The following is a 20,533-nucleotide window of genomic DNA, read 5'->3' on the forward strand; positions in this document are numbered from 1 at the left end:
TGAACTAATTCATTCAGCACTATAAAATGCGTTGAAGAGAAACAAATTCCCCGTATAAATACATAAACACAAATAAAAACCAACAAAGGTCTTGCCAGTACATGTATTCCACGTGAGCGATACGTACCTCCACATATACAGGTGGCGCTAGAGGTTCTTCCGCTTATTTCTGCTTCTACGCTTATTCACAGAATTTCAGTACACACCCATAGCAACACAAACAGCAGCACCCTGCCAGAGCAGAAACGATGAAGCAGTCCAGACATTAGACACGCGTCAAAACAGCAGACAGAAATCAGCCGCACAGGTTTATTTGCTTTAATTAATGAGCAACAATGCAAGCGGACGACGCCAGATATTTAAAACGGTGAGTGTCTGTGTAATGCGAGCGAGCTCTGTCATTAGCTGTAGTGGTCGAGCTTGAGCTAAACCCTGCATTAAAGTAAAAACACAATATATATGCCTGTGAATGTTGTTTTCTAAGGTGTAAGACATACATTTTTCATGTATATGTACAGCTTTCAAAAAGTGCAGGGAAATTATGACGTCAATTTATATTTATGTGTCTTCAAGTGACGTTTATATGGGCATAATCCTCCTCATCATCACCACCACAATATCATCATTCAGCATATTAAACAGAGTTATTAAATTAATAAAATGTGTTTGTACGTATATTTACAATGGTACTGAATGTTTACATTAGTTTACAGTGATATTTAATGTTGCTTCAGGTTTACTATTTTGGAACATTTCTGATAAAAACAAAACAAGAAGGATAACAAAACATGATTGTTTTACCAATAAAATACGACTTTTTTAAAGATAAGCTTTATGCATTGAACATCTTTTATAGGTAACTCAAAAGTAGGAGAAATACATAATTTATAACTTTCAATGATAATCTGTAATGTGTTGTGTTCAGGAAATATAAGGGTGGCAGTTTAGATGTCCACCCCACAGAAAAAGCCCTTGTTGTCCAGTATGAAGTGGAAGCTACAATCCTAGGAGAGATGGGAGACCCGATGCTGGGAGAACGCAAGGAGTGCCAGAAGATGTAAGATCATTCAGATAAATGGAGTAGTAGGAAAAGTGATTGTGTGGTAGATTTTTTTAAAGATAAAACTTTCTTCCGATTGCAGAATCCGTCTGAAAAGCCTGAATTCCAACACGGATATTGCGTCTTTAGCACGGAAGGTAGTGGAGGAGTGTAGACTCATTTCCCCCTCCAGACTTCCTGAGGTGGAGCAGTTATTGTTTTATCTGCAGAACCGCAAGAAATCTGCTGGTAGGCTGAGAAGAAAAAACAAATTAAAAACAAATTATAAAAAGTGCTTCAGTGCTATAGCGATTGTTTGTGTTTTGTTTATTCAGAAAAGAAAGAGAAGAAACAGATCAAGCCAAGAGACCTGACTCCTTTTGAAGGCATAGAGGTATAGTTGAAATGAATATTAATTTGTTTTTGTGTCACAAATGATATATATATATGATAGTTCTTATCAAGTCCTCAACCAAAATGTATAAAAACATTTTTGACTCATTTAATGCTATGTTTCCTGCAGCTTGATGAGGAGGCCAACATTAATAGCATAGAGGACTATGTTGAGCTTCTGTATGAGGACATCCCTGAGAAGATCAGAGGAGCTACACTCATTCTCCATTTGGCCCGTAACCCTGACAACCTGGAGGAGTTGCTGCAGAATGGTGTGTTGCACACTGGAGCTAATGGTTAAAAAGTCATTTTTAAACAGTTTAGGATTTTATCTATAAACCTTCCTCATAAAGCCTTACTTTAAATACATTTACATTACCATATAACAAAGCTTTGGTTTGCTCCTCATGTATGATTAAAAGGATAGTGCCCCTAAAAAAAAATTAAAATTCTGTCATCATTAACTCACCCTCTTGTTGTTCCGAACCTGTATGACTTTTCTTTCTTCTGTGGAACACAACAGAAGGTATTTTGAAAAAATGTTTAGTTTTTTTGTCTGTGCAATAAAGGTCAGTGGGCTCCTATGTTGGACCCTGATATTTTACAAATTATCTTCTTTTAGGTTTGAAAACAAGAAACATATTCCTACAGGTTTGAAAAAACTGAGGGTGTGTAAATGATGACAGATTTTTCATTTTTGGGTGAAATATCACCCAGTTTTGTAGGATGCCATATTTAGGACATTATTATCATATCTTTGCAGTCATTCTCATTCCATATTCCATTATTTCATTCTTTCATAAGAAAATGGTCTCTAAGCCCCAATGTTTCTGCTCTTACTCTTATGAAAGAGGGCTTGTCATATTAGCACAAATACTTTATACACTACTATTCAAAATCAGTCAGTAATAATAATAATAATAATAATAATAATAATAATAATAATAAAAAATTCAGCAAGAATTCATTAAATTGATCAAAAGTGGCAGTTACAAAAGTATTTCATATAAATTCTGTTCTTTTGAATCTTCGATTCTGTTCCTTTGTGTTTCTACAAAAATATTAAGCAGCACAACACTGATTATAATAATAAATGTTTCTTGAGTGTCAAATCAACACATTAGAATGATTTCTAAAGGATCATGCGACACTGAAGACTGGAGTAATGGGTGCTTAAAATTCAGTTTAGCTTGCACAGAAATAAATTACACTTTAAATAAATATTACATTTTAATAATATTTTATATAGGGAAGTTGTGGCCTAGTGGTTAGAGAGTTTGACTCCTAACCCTATGGTTGTGGGTTCGACTCTCTGGCTGGCAAAACCAAGACTGAGGTGCCCTTGAGCAAGGCATCGAACCCCCAACTGCTCCCCAGGTGCTGCAGCATAAATGGCTGCTCCAGGTGTGTGTTCACGGTGTGTGTGTGCACTTTGGATGGGTTAAATGCAGAGCACAAATTCTGAGTATGGGACACTATACTTGGCTGAATGTCACGCCACTTTCACTTATTAATGTTTTTACTATTTATGATCAAATAAATGCAGCCTTAGTGAGAATAAGAGACTTTCAAAAGTAATTTTTCACTAAACTTAATGCCACTAACAGTAAACATTAGTAAAATAAAACAGAGTATGGGAATCCATTAATAATAAAAGTAACTCTCTTACATTTACACTCTCCCTTGTCTGATCTCTTTGAGCCCTTTGTTCACTGTAACTCAATCCATATTTGTAGTACTACAACCTGTATTCTACTTCCCTTTGACGATTTGCCTTTTAGTATCTACAATAGTGTCATTGGATTTTTACCCACAATGCAATTTTCTCCTTTGCAAATGTGTTCTTTCTTTTCCCATTAGCCCGTATCCTAAAATATTCTCCATATTCACAAGTTATTCACAAGCAGCCACATATTTCAACCCGTTGCCATTTTGTATTCACAAAGGGAGTTCTTTTCATGAGCAATGAAAGCATTTAGGGTTTTGTCTGCTCTCCCACAGAGACTGCTCTGGGCGCGCTGGCCCGGGTCCTGAGGGAAGACTGGAAGCAGAGTGTCGATTTGGCAACCACCATCATCTACGTCTTCTTCTGCTTCTCCAGGTAAACGGGCTACACTTCTGCATACTCTAGCCAAGACTCACTCTTCAGTTTGATGGGTGTTGTGTATGGAGCTGAGACACAACAATGGCGATGTGCCATGAGAAGAATATATTTTCTTGCATGCGAGTCATAATATTAAATACTCCTATCATAATACAACACATCAGCTGCTGTCAGGACTCATGTGAAAAGCCAGGCTCTAGGTAAATGTGAAAGCTCGAATCATTCTTGAATCTCTTGCCTTCTGATGTTATTTTGCTAAAGTCTGCAATGGTTTGGTTAACATTCATCATGCTCTCGGTGAGCGAGTGTGTTTGACATGGGTTAAGGTTTTATTTTGGAATGGTTGAATGCATGGTGAAGGTTAGACAAACAAGTTTTTTTATCTCCAGTTTCTCCCAGTTTCACGGCCTGATCACGCACTACAAGATCGGAGCGCTGAGCATGAGCATAATTGAGCATGAGCTGAAGCGCTATGACCTGTGGCAGGACGAACTGCAGAAGAAAAAGAAGGCTGATATCCTTTCAGTGTAGCAGGGGGCGTAGGTGAAAGGGTGACAGGATGTCAGAGAAAGGGTAAAGGTAAAGTCATGCCAAGGGTCAGGGGGCATGGGTGTTATGTTTTAATTAAAATGTTGCCCTTTAATTACTGCTCTGAACACAAGGGTTTAATAGACAAGGTCCTTGACTTTTTGAACGGGACGATGACCCAGACAATCAGAACCTGAAGAAGGAGTACGAGAAAGCCCTGAAGAAGTACCATGGACTTCTGACCAAACAGGAACAGCTTTTGAGAGGTAGAAAACATTATTACCCACACACCCACAAAGAATTGTCTCATTTTACAGCTTAAAGATGCGTTTTGACTAGCCAGGCTCCGATGGAAATTTTGGCTGATGCTGATGCCAAATATGAATGTTGTCGCTGATTTTATAAATATGCACTGTTCTATACAAATTAAAAACGATTTGTCCTTTTTATAGTTGATGTTTGTGATTTTCTTACTAATAATCATTATTTTACGAATCTGATGTTGCAGAAATTGCACTGCTCTTTTTAAGAAATAAGTACAAATGAAATCAGACATTAAAATAATGTAAAGTGCACTACAAAAGATATGTATACATAAACACTGTCAAAAGTTTGGTGTCTGAAAGATTTCTGGAAATGTTTTTAAAAGAAGTATTCTCACTAAGTATGCATTAATTTGACCAAAAATGGAGTAAAATCTGTAATATTGTGGATATATTATTACAGTTTAAAATAACTATTTTCTATATGAATACATTTTAAAATGTAATTTATAACTGAGATGGCAAAGTAAATTTTTCAGCAGCCATTTCTCCTTTTTTCAGGATTGTTTGATAATAGAAAGTTCAGAAGAACATAATTTAAAACATTGTTTGAAAAATCTTTACTGTCACCTTTGATGTCTAATGCCTCTTTGCTGAATAAAATAATATTTTTACACAATATAGACTTTTGAACTATACAGTTTGACCTGAAGCACTAATTGAAGCACTAAATATGCTTCCAATATTATCGGTTTTAAAAACAGATTTGAAAATGTATTGATGACTTCCCTGTTTGTGTTTCTGTGCCATCAGTTGCTCTGTACCTGCTGCTGAATCTGTCTGAGGACACTCGCACAGAGCTGAAGATGAGGAACAAGAACATTGTCCACCTTCTGGTGAAAACATTGGACAGAGACAGTGAGGAGCTACTGGTGCTGGTGGTGTCCTTCCTCAAGAAACTCAGTATCTTCTTAGAAAATAAGAATGACATGGTAAGAAATACTTTCAGATGCTTTTATCCAAAGTGACTTATTTATTCTGTAAACTTGTAGTAGTACACTGATGCCCTCAAAGCTTATAGGATGCACTAATAGCCCCAGAACTCCATTGATGTTGAACTCCATGGGGTGTTAAAATGCTGTGTTTAAAGATTGCAACCTGAAAGGCCCCACAAGGCTACACCACCCCAGTTGTCACTTTCTTATTATTACTCTCTCCTTTCTAAATCAGCCACACCTGTTCTCATAACTTGTTGCTCATGTGATGTTCTGTATTGCAGTTTAGCTGTACTGTTTAGTCGACCACTTATCCCACACTTCCTCCACCTGCAACCAATCACACACTTAACTCTAGACCGAAGGTTATCTCAGCAGTCATTTATTTGGATTCATTAGTCAGCTAATTTCTGATCTTCTAAATTAAACACATTAGTCGAGTCAGCCACAAAAAGATTATTACGACTTTGACAAATGCTATACAACAATACACACACTCTTGTATGATTAATTTAATGCTTTCAGTCGTGTGGAGATTACGGTTCTGTCACATTGTTTGACGCCGACTGTGAATGCAAGGTTTTAGATGTATGCAGTTATTAACATTGAAGGCTTGATTTGAAAACTGGTTCCAGGCTGTGAACAGTGGCTTTAATGGGGATCACGTTTCTGCTGGGCTGTCCGTCTGTGGCTGTGTTTGACCACAGCTGGAGCAAGCAGATGTGTTAACAAGCCAAGCCACAGGCACAAAAAGAACTAACTGACAGACCTGACAACGGTCTCCTACATCACTCCATCACAATCATCTCTCTCTCTTTGATAGGCAGAGATAGATACAGTAGAGAAGCTGGCAAAACTGGTGCCCTGTGAACATGAAGATCTCCTGAACGTAACTCTTCGTCTCCTCCTTAATCTCTCGTTTGACACTGGCCTCCGCAGCAAGATGGTGCAGGCGGACCTTCTGCCCAAACTCACCTCACTGCTAGGTAAGATTCCTGTAGGAGATTTTTTTTTATTTGAAATATATTATAATTATGTTATGTTGTTCTATAAATTATCATTTTATTATTTTTGTTACATGTATGTGTGTGTATATAGATAGTAGAGATAATCAAAATATATTTTTGTCGGTTTTTATTTAATATTTAATTATTGACATTTTATTTTATGTTATACTTTTTTTTTTTTTTTTTTTATTATTATTATATCACTTTATATGTGCTCATAGTAGAGCGAGTGCTGGACAAAAATGGGGAAATACTCAAAATTTTGTGAGCTGCTTCAAACCCACATTGCTCATGAAAAACGCCCTATTTTATCTCATGGTTATGATTTCAAATGATTGTTCAAACAAATGAATCAAGTTTGTCCATTTGACAGACTTGCAGTGTTACAACCATTGAGACAGCATAAGTCATAGAAAGTAAATCTACTAGTCAATTATTTTGTGTTTGAGGATACAAATGTTTCTTAGCCTCATAAAGCAGTTACAGTCTGGATCTGTCCTGTCTTTCAAAGACCACTTTCCGAGATTAAACGAAACACACGATAGGTGCATGGACTACATATACAGGCGTGGTTGGCTTTGGCACCAACAATGTGTTTTTTGCAAGGCCTCAGGGGGGTGTCGTGTGTCCCGTGCAGTTAATGTAATATATTTGTTAAAAAAACAGCTTCAGCTCTAAAGTAAATGTTGTTCTTCCAGCTCGAGGGAAGTCCACATTTAGCGACTTATGGAGATTTTCTCTCTCCGTCAGACACGTACAACTACTCATTCTTTATGAACACTTTAGACTGGCTGCCAACAGCTAATGGTCCTTTTGCACTAGTGTGGATGATGTGATGTTCTTGTAAGTATTTTTTGAAGAAGGTGTGTGTGTATGTAAGCTCTGCTTTTATCTGGTCTGGTTTGTAAGAATGTGACATCAAGTCCTGTCAGAGTATTGCAGATGCCTCATGAATCTTCGGCGTGCACTGAATGAGGCTCCTATCTGCTCTTCTGACCTTGCTGATAAGATGAAAGTGAAGTTTGGTATCCTCTCAGACCTCTTTGATGAATTATCTCAGAACCAAAACCAACTGATCGACAACTCCCTCTTCCATCACACTGCAAAAAAGAAAAGAAAATTAGTTTTTTCTTGTTTATCTATATCTAAACATTCTTATATCAAGATGCATTTACTTGAGAAGCAAATTGACAAAAAAAAATATAAAATGTTGTTTTCTAAAATATGTATAAAGATTTTTTTCATAAAACAAGAATTAATATCTTCTAATGTGGTAAGAACATGGTCACAGGGACATCAAGTTTTTTTTTTTTTTTTATATATTGACAGATTTTTCTTATTTTAAGCAAAAAACTCACTTAAGTTTTATACATATTTAAAAAAAAAAAAACAAGGCGTCGCATCTTATTTCATTTTGCTTCTCAAGTAAATGTATCTTGATTTAAGAATGCTTCGGTATTTGTACTGGAAAACAAGACTTTCTTACTTTGTAAGAAGATAATTTTTTGCAGTGCAGGAGGTGGGTGTCTTCATCTAAGTGCAGAAAAGAAATCACCATTTCGCCTGTCACACAGCAGACCACTGCTTATATATCACTTATATATTGCCTTCATATGCAACCATCTGCCACATTTATGGTTTCAAAACTTAAATGTGTTTTTCTGCCAAACATTTTATATTGTTAAAAAAATATAAATTAGATTCTAAATTATTTCAACAAAAAAAAAATACATTGCTAATAGCAAAAATATAACAATGTTGGCAGGGCATGTACAAATATGAAATACATTTTATCTAGATAGAATCTAAATAGGTCAACTTCACTAATTGAGTAATTGGTTATTGGATCACAAATCTACCAACCTGATCCCTGTTTACCATTAAAGTGTAGTCAATGTCTCGATCAGCTCTGAAGGACATGGGTGTCAAGGATTGTAGTGGTCGCCTGAAGGCCTGGCTGCCGTGGCTTTTATGGCGGTTTGGTGGTGTAAATCTTTCTGGGGTGTAATTGAAGTTTAGCTCTCCTGCTCTCCCACTAAACGCACCCTGAACAGGATAATGAATTTTTAATGGGCTTATTTCTCCCAGGCTCTGGGGCTGTTTTGGACATTTTTACTGGCCCTTCTCCTCCATCCTCATAAAGGATTCTCCATTTTCCTCTCCCAATGTGCAGGCCGAGGCGTTAACCCGGGGTTTGCATGTGTATGTTTGCGCTTGACCTCTGATTGTGCGCTAGAGCTCGATTGTACGCTTGTGTGTGTCTTTCACTAATGAGAAGCACATGTTTAGGCCAATCGTGGTGCTAGCGGTGCAGAGCAGCTTGGCTTGAAGTTATTAATGGCAGTAAAATGTATGCTTCCTTCTTTTTTCCCCAATTAAATGGAGAAGCCCTTCTTTTTTCAGGGGACTCTGGAACACATCTGGCTCCAATAGGCTGAGATAACCTTGCCTAAAGGGTCCAATGCTGGCTCCGTCCCGTCCCCGCCCCCTCTTCCCTCTCTCGGGGTCTGGGTCTGTCTGTCTGATTAAGTCAGAGGCTCAGGTTCTTACCAGGTCCAGGTTTCAGTCTGCTTTGTGAAGGGAAACTGTGCTTTCTCAGGGTCAGAATTATTCAGGCCTGAAATAAATACCAGATCTGAAAAAAAAATCCAAAGATTAACAAAGTAATTATTGCAGATGTGATTTGTCTATAATAACGTTACTGTCCAAAAATTTAGTGTTTGTAAGATGTTTTATTGTTTTTGGGAAAAAAGTAGCTTATGCTAAACAAGGTTGCAGTTATTTGATTAAAAATAAAGTAAAAATAATAATATTGTGAAATATTATTGTGATTTAGAACTGTCAAGTCTTCAGTGTCACATGATCCTTTAGAAATCATTCTAATATTCTGATTGGATGCTCAAGAAACTGTTTGCTGCTTAATATTTTTGTGGAAATCATGGTGCATTTTTTTTTTTTTAAGAATCTTTTGATGATTTCTTTGATGAACAGCATTTGTATAAGTTATACGTTTTTTTTTCATCAGTTTAATTCATCTATTTTCAACAGCAGTATTATTTTCTTTCTTTCCAACAAAAAAGTCTCACTGACCACAGATTTTTGAATGGTAGTATAGGTCCATAGCAATGACCAAAAAAGTGTCTCATTCCACTCTCTAGTTCCCTATGACGTAAATCCTGGACACGAATTCTGGCACTAGCAAAGGGCCTTGATCCATTAAATATTGGGACGATTGTGACTCTAATCAGAATCAAATGCTTAAAAGTGCAATCTGGTGCTGTCCTGTTTATCCTGCTCTGTATTTCTACTAAAGAAAAAGTTGTAGTTCAGGCTACCTTGAATATGCAGTGTGTCTCTCCATTCATGGCTTGTGTGTGGTTTTTTCAGGAGACGAAGTGCAGAGACAGATCGCCATGTGCATTCTGTACCACATCAGTATGGACGACCGTTTTAAGTCTATGTTTGCCTACACGGATTGCATTCCACAGGTGAGAGATCAGCCTGCATTAGCATGATCTTATCGCAGGGGACAGGAGAGGTCTATATTCACTCTCACATCATGTCAACATTTGGTGCGAACATTGTCCCATTGCTCCACAATGCAACAGCTTGAAGCTGTCTACATCTGATGCATCAAATTTCAAGTTCCAGATCCTTTTCTACTGTTTTCGAAAATGTGGAGTAAGTCAGAACTAGAACAGCATCAGTATACTGTCACTGTCTTGTTGCATCATGATGTTTTGCAACCAGTGTAGATGGAATCAGTTGATCACAAATAACTGGAAAAATCTTGGAAATTCAGTGGTCAAAAGGTTTGAGAACCTAGTGCAGTAGAGGGCTTTTTCTTGTCGTCTTTTAATTTTTTTTTCATTGGGTCACTATGTGTTAGGGGTGTAACAGTACACGTATTTATACCGAAAATCTTCTTGTATGGGTCTTTTGGTTCGGTACGCATGTGTTGTAGAATATGATAAGGGATATATGCACATGTATAGAAATGAAAATGATGGAGTGTAAACCTGATTTTAAGATAAAAGAATAGACAATAAAGAATTAACTTGACGGAGCTCAAACTTAAAATGCGTGGCAGCAACAAACTGGAAGTGAAATTCTAGAGAGTCTAGAGAAGAGCATTTTGAGAAATACTAGACTATATTCTTAATTATATTTTACTTTACCTGTTAATTATGTCTTATTTAATTTAGGCTATGTTTAATTAAATCTTTTAGGAAACATGTCAGCCACTGTGTAAATGATTGTAGGCCAGCAACAAATGGAATTTGTATAATTTAGAAACAGCATTATGTGCAATTTACACGTTTGCAATGAGTGTTGATTTATTATAGTTAAAAATAAATAGCAATTTAATTTAAGTTTGGGCTATCTGTTGTTAATTGTAACCTTATAGTAATGTGAAAAGGCTAGAACAGAAGCTGAGGTAGAAAATGTTAACTGTAATCAAATTTATTTAAAGGAAAAAAAGCAATTTGTTCAGTAAAGTATTATTTAATAAAATTACATTTAAAAAAAACCACAACGTACACATGTTTGTGTACTGTTACAGCCCTACATATTGGGTGTAACAAATTTAAATAAGATCACAAAAGCAGATTACTGCTAACATTCAGAATAAGGAACCAGCAAACATTAAAGTGTAAGAAGAAAGGAAATAGAAAGGCTCTTCATGGACAAATTGGGTGAATAGAAGAGGAAAACATGGATACTGCAGGCTGGGGGTTACCAAGGTTTTGGTGGGGCGATTGGATGTAGCATGTGAAAGCAGGGCAGGTGCCAGTAAGTCTAGCCACAGTGATTTAGGCTGCAGGGCGGCTGCTATGTGATACTCAGTATGGGACTGTATGCTTTGCATACTCACCACTGCCTTTTTACCCTCTCTCCGGGCCTCCTGCTTATCATTAACATCAGGGGGCGATGTTGACAACCCTTGACCACTTCAGCCCAGGCCTGGACCTCTGCCCACTCCCTTTCCCCCCACGCTCCCTTCCTGGACCCCTACTGTCCCCTCAGGTAGCAGAGTCCAGTCCTCTGTTCCTCTTGGGGTGTGGTGAAGTTAGCCAAGCTAATGCAGTGTGACATGTAAGGTTTGTGTCTAAAGTTAGGATTCGCATGAGAAAATCAGCAGCCCCTGGATGTCTGGGAAAAGTACAAATTGGGTGCTGGAGTTTGGAAAAAATGTTTCAGGTCTGTCAGCTTTTTTTTGTGGGACAAAGGCGGGTTTGATTAGGGTTCTAGGTGGGTCAGGACTTCAAGGCGCTTGCTGACTTTGTTGAGTTGTATCTTTCAGGAAAGAACGGGGCAATTGAGCTTGAAGTTTTTGGGTATGAGGTAACTGGACTAAAATTTACTGAATTTGATGTCAGTAAATATATATTTTTTATTATAATTTTTGTAATTTTTCTTTTATTCAGAAAGAGTGCATTAAATTGATCAGTGAAATGACTGTAAATACATAATATTACAAATGATTTATATTTTCAGATAAATGCTGTTTTACTTAATCAAAGAAATGTATCACACGTCCACAAAACTTGTCAGTGGCACAGCTGTTTAAACATTGATAATAATAAGAAATGTTTATTGAGCACAAAATCAGCATATCCGAATGATTTCTTAAGGATCATGCGACACTGAAGACTGCTGACAACCTCACTCTGTGGCAAGTGCTCTGATTGTTTTATTATTTCCTGGTGTTTTGTTTGTAAGGTAATGAAGATGTTGTTTGACTCTGGTGAGGAGAGGATTGACGCAGAGCTCATTTCCTTCTGCATCAATCTGGCTGCTAACAAGAGGAATGCCCAGATTATTTGTGAAGGTGAGAACAGATACAAACGTGCAAACAAAAAACATTGAAGAGCAGACTCCGTGCTTAATTGAATGTTTCCATTCAAGGCAATGGTCTGAAGATGCTGATGAAGAGAGCACTGAAGATAAAGGATCCTCTGATGATGAAGATGATCCGAAATATATCTCAGCATGATGGACCTTCTAAAAATCTTTTCATTGTGAGAGTCAAAACCGAGAATATACTCACCCAAGTTCATTTAGAAAATGTAATTGATGTTTATTCCATTGAAAACTAATAAGCATGTGATGTGTTTGAGGATTATGTTGGTGACCTGGCGGCTCAGATCGGACTGAAGGAAGAGGAGGAGTTTGTGATTGAGTGCTTGGGAACTCTTTCCAATCTTACTATTCCTGATCTTGACTGGGAACTTTTGCTAAAGGAGTACAACCTGGTGCCTTATCTCAAAGACCACCTCAAACCAGGTCTGTCTCAATCAACTTTACTGTTTTATCACGATGGACAATATAGGAGAATATTAGTTGCAGGGTCTCACGATATGTGACTTGCTGTTGTTTTTCTTCTTTAGGCTCTGCAGAGGATGACCTCATTTTGGAGGTGGTGATCATGATTGGCACCGTCTCCATGGACGACTCCTGTGCTGTAATGTTGGCCAAATCAGGCATCATTCCTGCTCTAATAGAGCTGCTGAATGGTGGGAAACATTCTGATACTCAGCGTGCTTTTAAAGTGCATGTTCTGTAGTTGTTTTTTTGACATATGTTAGTGGAAGTAGAGGAATGATAATCTCTTTCTTCCTTCCATCCTCAGCCCAGCAAGAAGATGATGAGTTTGTCTGTCAGATTGTGTACGTCTTTTACCAAATGGTGTTTCACCAGGCCACCCGAGATGTCATCATAAAAGAAACGCGTATCCCTCATTTTGTAAAACCTGCAGTTGCGTGATGTTGTTGTTCAGTCATACAGCAGTTCCTCTTTCAAAGGTTTTGTCCTTGACCGTTATCTTATCAGAGGCTCCTGCATATCTCATTGACTTGATGCATGACAAAAATGCAGAAATACGCAAAGTGTGTGACAATACATTGGACATCATTGCTGTGAGTATGAATCTGTACCTGTATGGTGTTTTTCCCCACCAATTTCAAGTTAATTTATTTCTTAATATTTCAAACAAGGGTTTATTTTTATATTTTTAGTATTCATTGTAGTCTTAGTAATTCGAAAAAAAAGTGTTTTTGCCATTTTTATTCGTTTTTTATACTTCTAGTTTACTTTTCTATTTATTTAGTTTTAATTATTTTATCACCTCAACTTTATTTGTTATATTTCAGTTAATTGCCAAAGTGGCATTAGTAAGTTTTGTCTAACATTGATATTTTATTTCAGATTCATATAAATTAGTGGAATTTTTTTTGCCACATCATCTGACTTCCTCTTTTCTTTTCTTTTGAGTCAAGAGGGAGACCATCCAATTGTCTTAACCCACATTTCATTGTTAAAGTTAAATATGGCACATACGGTTTGTAGTCAGGGTCATTTTACATAAAAGAATGTTGGATGAACACCATTGCTAGCGGTTTAAATGTATAAGCTGTTCTGAAGCAGCTCTGTCGTGTGTGATCTGTCCCAGGCCTCAGATTAACGTAATTAGGGTTGGTCTTGAGGCCAAGGGAAGTGTTCCATACATCTGATCGGAAAGGGCCATTAAGGCAGGGAGCCACATCAAAGAGAGAGGAGGAGATGCCTGCTTACTATCATGTGGGGATAATGGATAGAACGCAGATCTGCTAAATGCCACACATTCACATACATGTTGTTGGTCATCCTCCCCGTTTTCTTTTTTTATGTTATACAAATATGAAAATCTGATGAATATTGTTTAAATGAGTTTTTCTAATTTAGGCTTGTCATAGCCAAGTCTTTTTTTCCTTTGTGACAGTGGTTTTTAACCCAGACAGGAGAAGTCATTCATAATTCATTTTTAAATGCTATTTCTGGACATGCTTGATTTTTTTCCCCCCAGATTTATTTATAAAACACCCAAATCTGCTTTGGATCCAAATGTTCAGTAACGTCATGAGCTCAGCTACTTGAAGATTGATTAGCCAGAGTATCAGACCACATTCATCCTGGTGATTGGCCACAGGAGTGCAGCATGTGGTGCCTTTAATGCTTTACAATGATAAATCTGTGTCTTGGCAGAAAGTGTCACTGTGTGTGCCGGTGAGGCCAGGACTGGTGACAATGAGGCCTGTTTGAGGCCTGGGCCTCAGGTGGCCATCAGTGCCCCAGGCCTTCCACCCCGTGTGGGGATGATTAATCAGAGAGCCGGGTTGCTCAACTTCGCTATTTCCACCAACCTCAAAGAGGTTTTATTACGCTCAGTCCCTGTAGAGTTAAAATAAACAGCTACTATGTTATCCGTCTGCCAGGCAACACCGCTCACTTGATTCATCCCACATCTTAGGTATGGCACATGCAGAGAGGCAATACAGGCAGAGCCTCTCTGTGTACTGTGCTAATAATCTCTATGTCTTTGTCTGTAGGAATATGATGTGGAGTGGGGTAAGAAGATCCAGAGTGAGAAGTTCCGCTGGCATAACTCTCAGTGGCTGGAGATGGTGGAGAACCGGCAGATGGATGAGGCAGAGCCTTTCATGTATGGAGATGATGGAGAACCCTTTCTCCAAAATGGTGACATCCTGGAACGGCCAGACCTCTTCTACAGCGCAGGTTATATTGGACGAGGATTTAGATAAATATAGCTGCATTTAAATAGTAGTTCTTATGAACAGGGCATTTAAATTTAGTATTTTTTAAATATGTCAGCATACTTTGAGTTTATTTATTTTTTAAATATCTTTGTAAGCAATCAGACATGATTTTTTTCCTGGTGAACAATATTGGCCCCATATACAAGATATTTCCTTGGTAATTATGACAGTGTTGATTGTTTTCAAACATATTAATGAACTGAAAGTATTGATTGATATATTTAATAATTAATGAAACATTCCTCTTTGTGAGTTTCGAGATTCTAAATGTGTATGTTTTTCAGTAAAAAATAAAAATAAAATAAAAAATAGTTATTGGGGTAAAAAGACATGATTTCAGTTAACCTTTTGATTTTTTTTTTTTTTTTAGCATTTTAATGTGGTTTTAATTCATTTTATTTAATTAAATTAAATATTAGCACCCTACTTTTGGGGTTGGCTGGTTCCACAAAAAATCTCTAATATATCTCTCATATATAAATACAAAATATACTGTAATCTGTAATCTAGTAAAAAATCCTATATTACTTTTAGATTATTTTTATAATTAATTTAATTAATTTTAATTTAAAATTTTAGATATTTTGTTTAAATTTAAATTATAATTTTAATAATAAATGCAAAATATTATGAGTAATTTGATGCATCTCTGTATTTTCTGTAATGCTTTAGCACAGAGGTGCCACTGAAATTCGATCTCTTTGTGATTCCCACAGATGGAATAATCCCAGCAGATGGTGCCATTAGTCCAGAGTTCTTCACAGACTTCCAGAATGGAGACCTGTTAGGACCACAGGGTTTCCCCAGCAGGTACATTTAAATATGATGAATGAGTCAAACTGCCTTTTGTTATTACTGCATCACACACACATATCTTTGTCTGCCAGTTTTGTTGGCTTTAGCAGGAAAGGGCTCAAAAATGCTGCGTCAAAGAGTCCTCCGGCATCCCAGCAGGACGCAGCACTCCTCCAACAGTAAAACCCTCAGCTTTGAGAGTAAACACAGCTCCCTCTATTCAGCCTTTTCCAAAACTGCTTCAGTTGCCATATACCTACTGTTTAGGGGTTTCAGCAAAGCGCTAATGTGATGACTTGATGCTATGATTTATGGTGTGGCCCACTTTGTCATGGGACGTATTGCAAAATATTTGAGCTCTGTTCCAAATATTCAACTCATTAATCAAAGAAGGGATTATTTGATATGGGGCTGTTAATGATAATACAGTGACCCCTTTACATGATTAGACAGTCATATGTGTTAGGCTTATAACAGATCTAAAAACAGGGAGAGCTTGCTGAATTATACATTAGTCTCTGAGAGAAAGGATGGAGTGGTGAAGTCAGAGAAGAGGCACTGAAAAATAAGGAGCATGTGAATATGAGGGGGAGGAGGGCGGCAGAGGAAGCCATGTTTGTTTTTCACAGCTCTTTGTAAGCGATACCTGTAGAATACACTGAGAGTGCAAAGGGAATTGTGTGACCTGAAAGTGTGGTTTTCATTTTATCTGTGTGGTGTTAGAGATCCAGGTTAACACAATAATGAAATCCAGCCTAGGTTCCCCTGCGCTGAATCAGGAGCCAGACACACTGGGAACGGCTCTTTTATAAGCCTTTAATAGAATCACTTCTATTTATAGAATAGCACAGAGCAATATTTAATTTAGCACCCCAATAACGCTTAGTTATTTCAGATGAAAACAAATTCTTGGCTGCATTTGCTTGAAAAATGCGAGTTCCTCATTGTGAATGTTATGATTAGACCAAAAACGCATTACACGTTAATTAATTTAATATTTAAAAATGAAATAAGATCATTTTAAAGCAGTGAAGCATAAAACATTATTTTTGGTGAAATATTGCCAGGGCCAAACAGGACAAGTACAGTTCCCACAAAAAGTATTTGGACACTTAAGCTACAAAAAATATTTAAATGACATTGCATTAGAAAGTGTTAAACCACATGGCGTTTATTTATTTGACTTTCTTTGGATACTTTCTGATTGCAAATGTTATGTAACATGTCCAGAGGTAATGTGATGAACTACACCTGTGGTTACTCTGCTGGGACACCTGTGTGAGCTTGAGGGGAACTGACTTCATATATTCACTAATAGAGACCAGTTGGTTTAAAGTAATAGAACAAATGGCTAAATAATTCAAATCAGCTCTGAGAACAGGTCAAGCATGATTTGTTTGCAGATAACACTTGATTTGATATACTACTGTTTAAAGTTTGGGGTCAGTAAGATTTTTTTTGTTTTGTTATTTTAAATAAATTTTATTTTCAACAAGGGGGCATTTAAATGAATGAAAAGTAAATAATAATTTAATAAGTTTTGTCATTCACCCTTGTGTCATTTCAAAACTGTCATATGGAAATTCTTTTAAAATACTTTATGGTGCTTTTTTTTGTCTCAATACATAGAAAATAGCACTTTTTTCTAATTTTGTGTTTCATGAAAGAAAGAATTTGAATTTGGAAAGACATGAGGGTGGGAAAATATAACAGAATCATAATTTTTGGGCACCAGAGGAACGAAAGAGACTGGAAACAGACACTTTCTTGTTTAGAGGTGTCCGGGTGTTTTATGTATTTTTATTTTTTTTTTCCCCCACAGGATCTCACCTCAGTGTTAACTCTCAGGGGCCACCGGGGCCAGACATGGGGATCTTTTTTCCGTTTGCGTCCAGCCTAAGATCTTTAGATTATCACTAAGTGCACTGTGTCTGTGACCCTCAAGTGTAAAGGGCCAAAGGCTATGTTTCATAAGATGGTAGAAGGATAAACGGTAAAACATCTCAAATGATTTAGTTTAGATTAAATGATTAGACAAATGAACCTAGATGAAAAAAAAGTTGGTTTCAGTCTCTACTAACATCATTATTTGTGTAAACCTGCAGAAAATGTCATCTTTTCAACTTTCCTGGAAAGGATGACAGCATCCCTTTGGGATGAATGATTTACTGTAAGAATGATTATAACACAAACGCACACTTTTAAGGCCTGTCTTTTACCTGGACACTCTTTGGAGTGATCATATGATTTACAACATGCTGCCTTTTCCATCCCATTAACCCTCTTGAACTTATTCTGTTAGTTGTAAGCTTCGGTTTCACCCAAATTCTTTGGTAAAACAGCTTGAGTAGTAGAGGCTGGATGTCAAAGTCTGAAATTTCCCCAGATGGCAGTGGTGTTCCTCAGAGAATAAAGACAGGCTTGCTGCCCAGAGAGGTGGGAGTGAAGGGGGTAACGCATGTAACCGATCGCTGGAAGTGATTTGGTCTAAAAACAACACCGCATTATGGGAGCTGGAAGGGGCAAAGCAAACAACCCATATTTTAAGAAGACAGGCTGATGTTGGATGGGTGATGTTTATTTAAAGGCAGATCATACTAGTCCTTTCCAACTGATGTGACGTGATCCCGTTAGTCATTTGCCTTGAGGAATTATTATACTACTACTGGTTTTAAAATCTAATTTTAAATTGGTAAACACTGCTGGTGTGAAAAATACAATAAAGTACAATAATAATATAATTCTGTTGGTGATTTGACTTGAAAAATTGACTTCAACTTTCATTTATACATATATATATATATATATATATATATATATATATATATATTTATTATTATTTTTTTTTTTTTTTAAACCGCTTTGTTTCACAGAGTGCTTCAAAATTTAAGTTAAAAGTAAATCAATATAATTATTATTATAACTTATATTTTTGGTATTGGAGCAGTTCTGTTTTAAGCTTGGTAGTTCTGTTTTGCAGAATCAGAGCGCCATCTAGTGATGCTAATGACCTTTATCTAACCCATACAAAAGTAATTTCCTAATAAATTACACATTAACACGATTTATGTTAGTTTTTGTGATTTATCTCTTCATAAGTGATGTGACAGGCTGACAGTTGTCTGTGTTTTTCTTCCTCCAGTTCTTTGACAGACGGGTACGGACAGATGGGTGTCACTCCAGCACGTCCTGTCACGGCTTACGGCTTTCGGCCTGATGAGCAGTTTTATTACGGTTACACGGCATCACGGTAGGAGAATGTCAGGAAAGACCTAAAACCTATTAAAAACCAATTAAATGGTTCTTAGAAGATGCTAGTTAAGTCTCTTTACCATTTCTAATGAAAGAAACACTACTGATTTTCTTCATCATCAGTATTTTTTTCTATGTAATATGTGTATATTACATTCCATGTGAATGTGTTTTAAGCTGACTGTTCTCAGTGAAGCTATGATTTGCAGCGCTCACTTTGAGCTCGATCATGTAGTTTTAACATATCCTACTTTAGCCTACTGTGTGTTGCTTGTCAACACTAAAGAAACTAATGGCACCGCATTGCCTTTTCTGTGCAATACAACAAAAGTAGGGGTTTAGTTGCATGCTGTTTCAGTGATGTAGGTGAGTTAAGTTATGGGCGTTGAAAACACCATCTATTTGTACATTAAAGAAAATCTGTTTAATGCATGACATTTGCTTAGGTTTCTGGAAGAAAAATATTGTGTAGCTTTAGCTGCATTTCATGTACTTAAAGTCATTCATTGTCATAATAGGATTCCTTCAGTTTTGCATATGTTTACATAAAGCAACTGATCTAATGGTCATTTTAATGATAGTGGGTCACATATGAAATAACATATTTTGTTAAAATCCATTTCATACATGACAACACAGCACAGTGCCCACGGGAACAATAATGTCACTTTACAGTCTTAATATCTACTCACTAATGTGATCGTGCAAAACATTGTTGCCTGTTTATTTGCTTTTGATACTGTAGTACCAGTTTTATAGCACATATTGGCTTGGTGCACTGCTAACAGCTTCATATGTATTTTCTAATGTAGCCAAACTCAAGTGTTCTTTTGACATAATACTGGTCTCTTTATGTGCGTTTTAGTATTTATGAAACTCAGTTTCATTGGTGCCTGAGACTTGTCTTGATTACCGTTTTATATACATTGCCTTTTTATTTAATGTGCTGCAATATGAAATACATAAATTGATGTGCAAAAGCTTTCCTTGTGTATGTTACTTTGATAGAAATCTTTTGCATATAGTTGGGTAAGCAAATGCTTACCTTGTTTACTTTCATTGATTGCTCACTCATTTTTAATCATTCACTCCCATCATTCAGACTTTCCTTAAAAGGGTGGTTATGCATATTTATGAATTGACGGACTGTCTTATTGTTAATGTGGATCTCATAAAGGGAGCCATATCCATATAACACAGATCTCAGTGGTTTTGCTGAATGTACCTGCAGTGCACATGTGGCAAATGTACTTTACTTGTCACTCAACATTTGTTCATTACAACAAACAGCAGCTCGCTGTCGATATGTCACAGATTCCATGGAAAACAAACCTGTCAGGCCTGCATTCTGGGTCTAAAGTAAACAGTCATCCCTGGTTCGTGGCAGACTTTGACAAAGCTTTGCATTTTGGGGAAATGTATAAGAACCTTATTGTTTAAACTTTGCTCATGTTGTGCCATTTTCAGCAAGGTAGTTTTCAATCTTCACGTTTCTTTCTGAAGGATTTCTCATAAAGATTCACAAAGGACACTTAATATTTGTTTAATTTTTTAAACAAT

At 36.9% G+C, this 20,533-nt stretch overlaps 1 protein-coding gene across 2 annotated transcripts; it reads left to right on the plus strand.

The window, feature by feature from the left end:
- Positions 1-184: 184 nt before the first annotated feature.
- Positions 185-19,956, plus strand: LOC132106643 (kinesin-associated protein 3-like). Of its 2 annotated transcripts, XM_059512533.1 has the most exons (21): positions 185-367; positions 926-1,057; positions 1,143-1,288; positions 1,375-1,433; positions 1,563-1,704; positions 3,434-3,533; positions 3,926-4,055; positions 4,237-4,330; positions 5,141-5,319; positions 6,146-6,308; positions 9,717-9,817; positions 11,256-11,357; positions 12,054-12,162; positions 12,240-12,352; positions 12,452-12,617; positions 12,722-12,847; positions 12,964-13,062; positions 13,164-13,249; positions 14,699-14,885; positions 15,643-15,736; positions 18,864-19,956. In XM_059512533.1, exons 1-21 carry the CDS (start codon positions 336-338, stop codon positions 18,973-18,975), a joined length of 2,472 nt encoding a protein of 823 aa, XP_059368516.1. In that variant the 5' UTR covers positions 185-335; the 3' UTR covers positions 18,976-19,956. The 2 variants fall into 2 exon arrangements, with proteins under 2 accessions (XP_059368516.1, XP_059368517.1); XM_059512534.1 differs by lacking the exon at positions 11,256-11,357.
- The last annotated feature ends 577 nt before the right edge of the window (positions 19,957-20,533 follow it).

This window comes from Carassius carassius, chromosome 27 (assembly GCF_963082965.1).
Source record: "Carassius carassius chromosome 27, fCarCar2.1, whole genome shotgun sequence".
Classification (NCBI taxonomy): domain Eukaryota; kingdom Metazoa; phylum Chordata; class Actinopteri; order Cypriniformes; family Cyprinidae; genus Carassius; species Carassius carassius.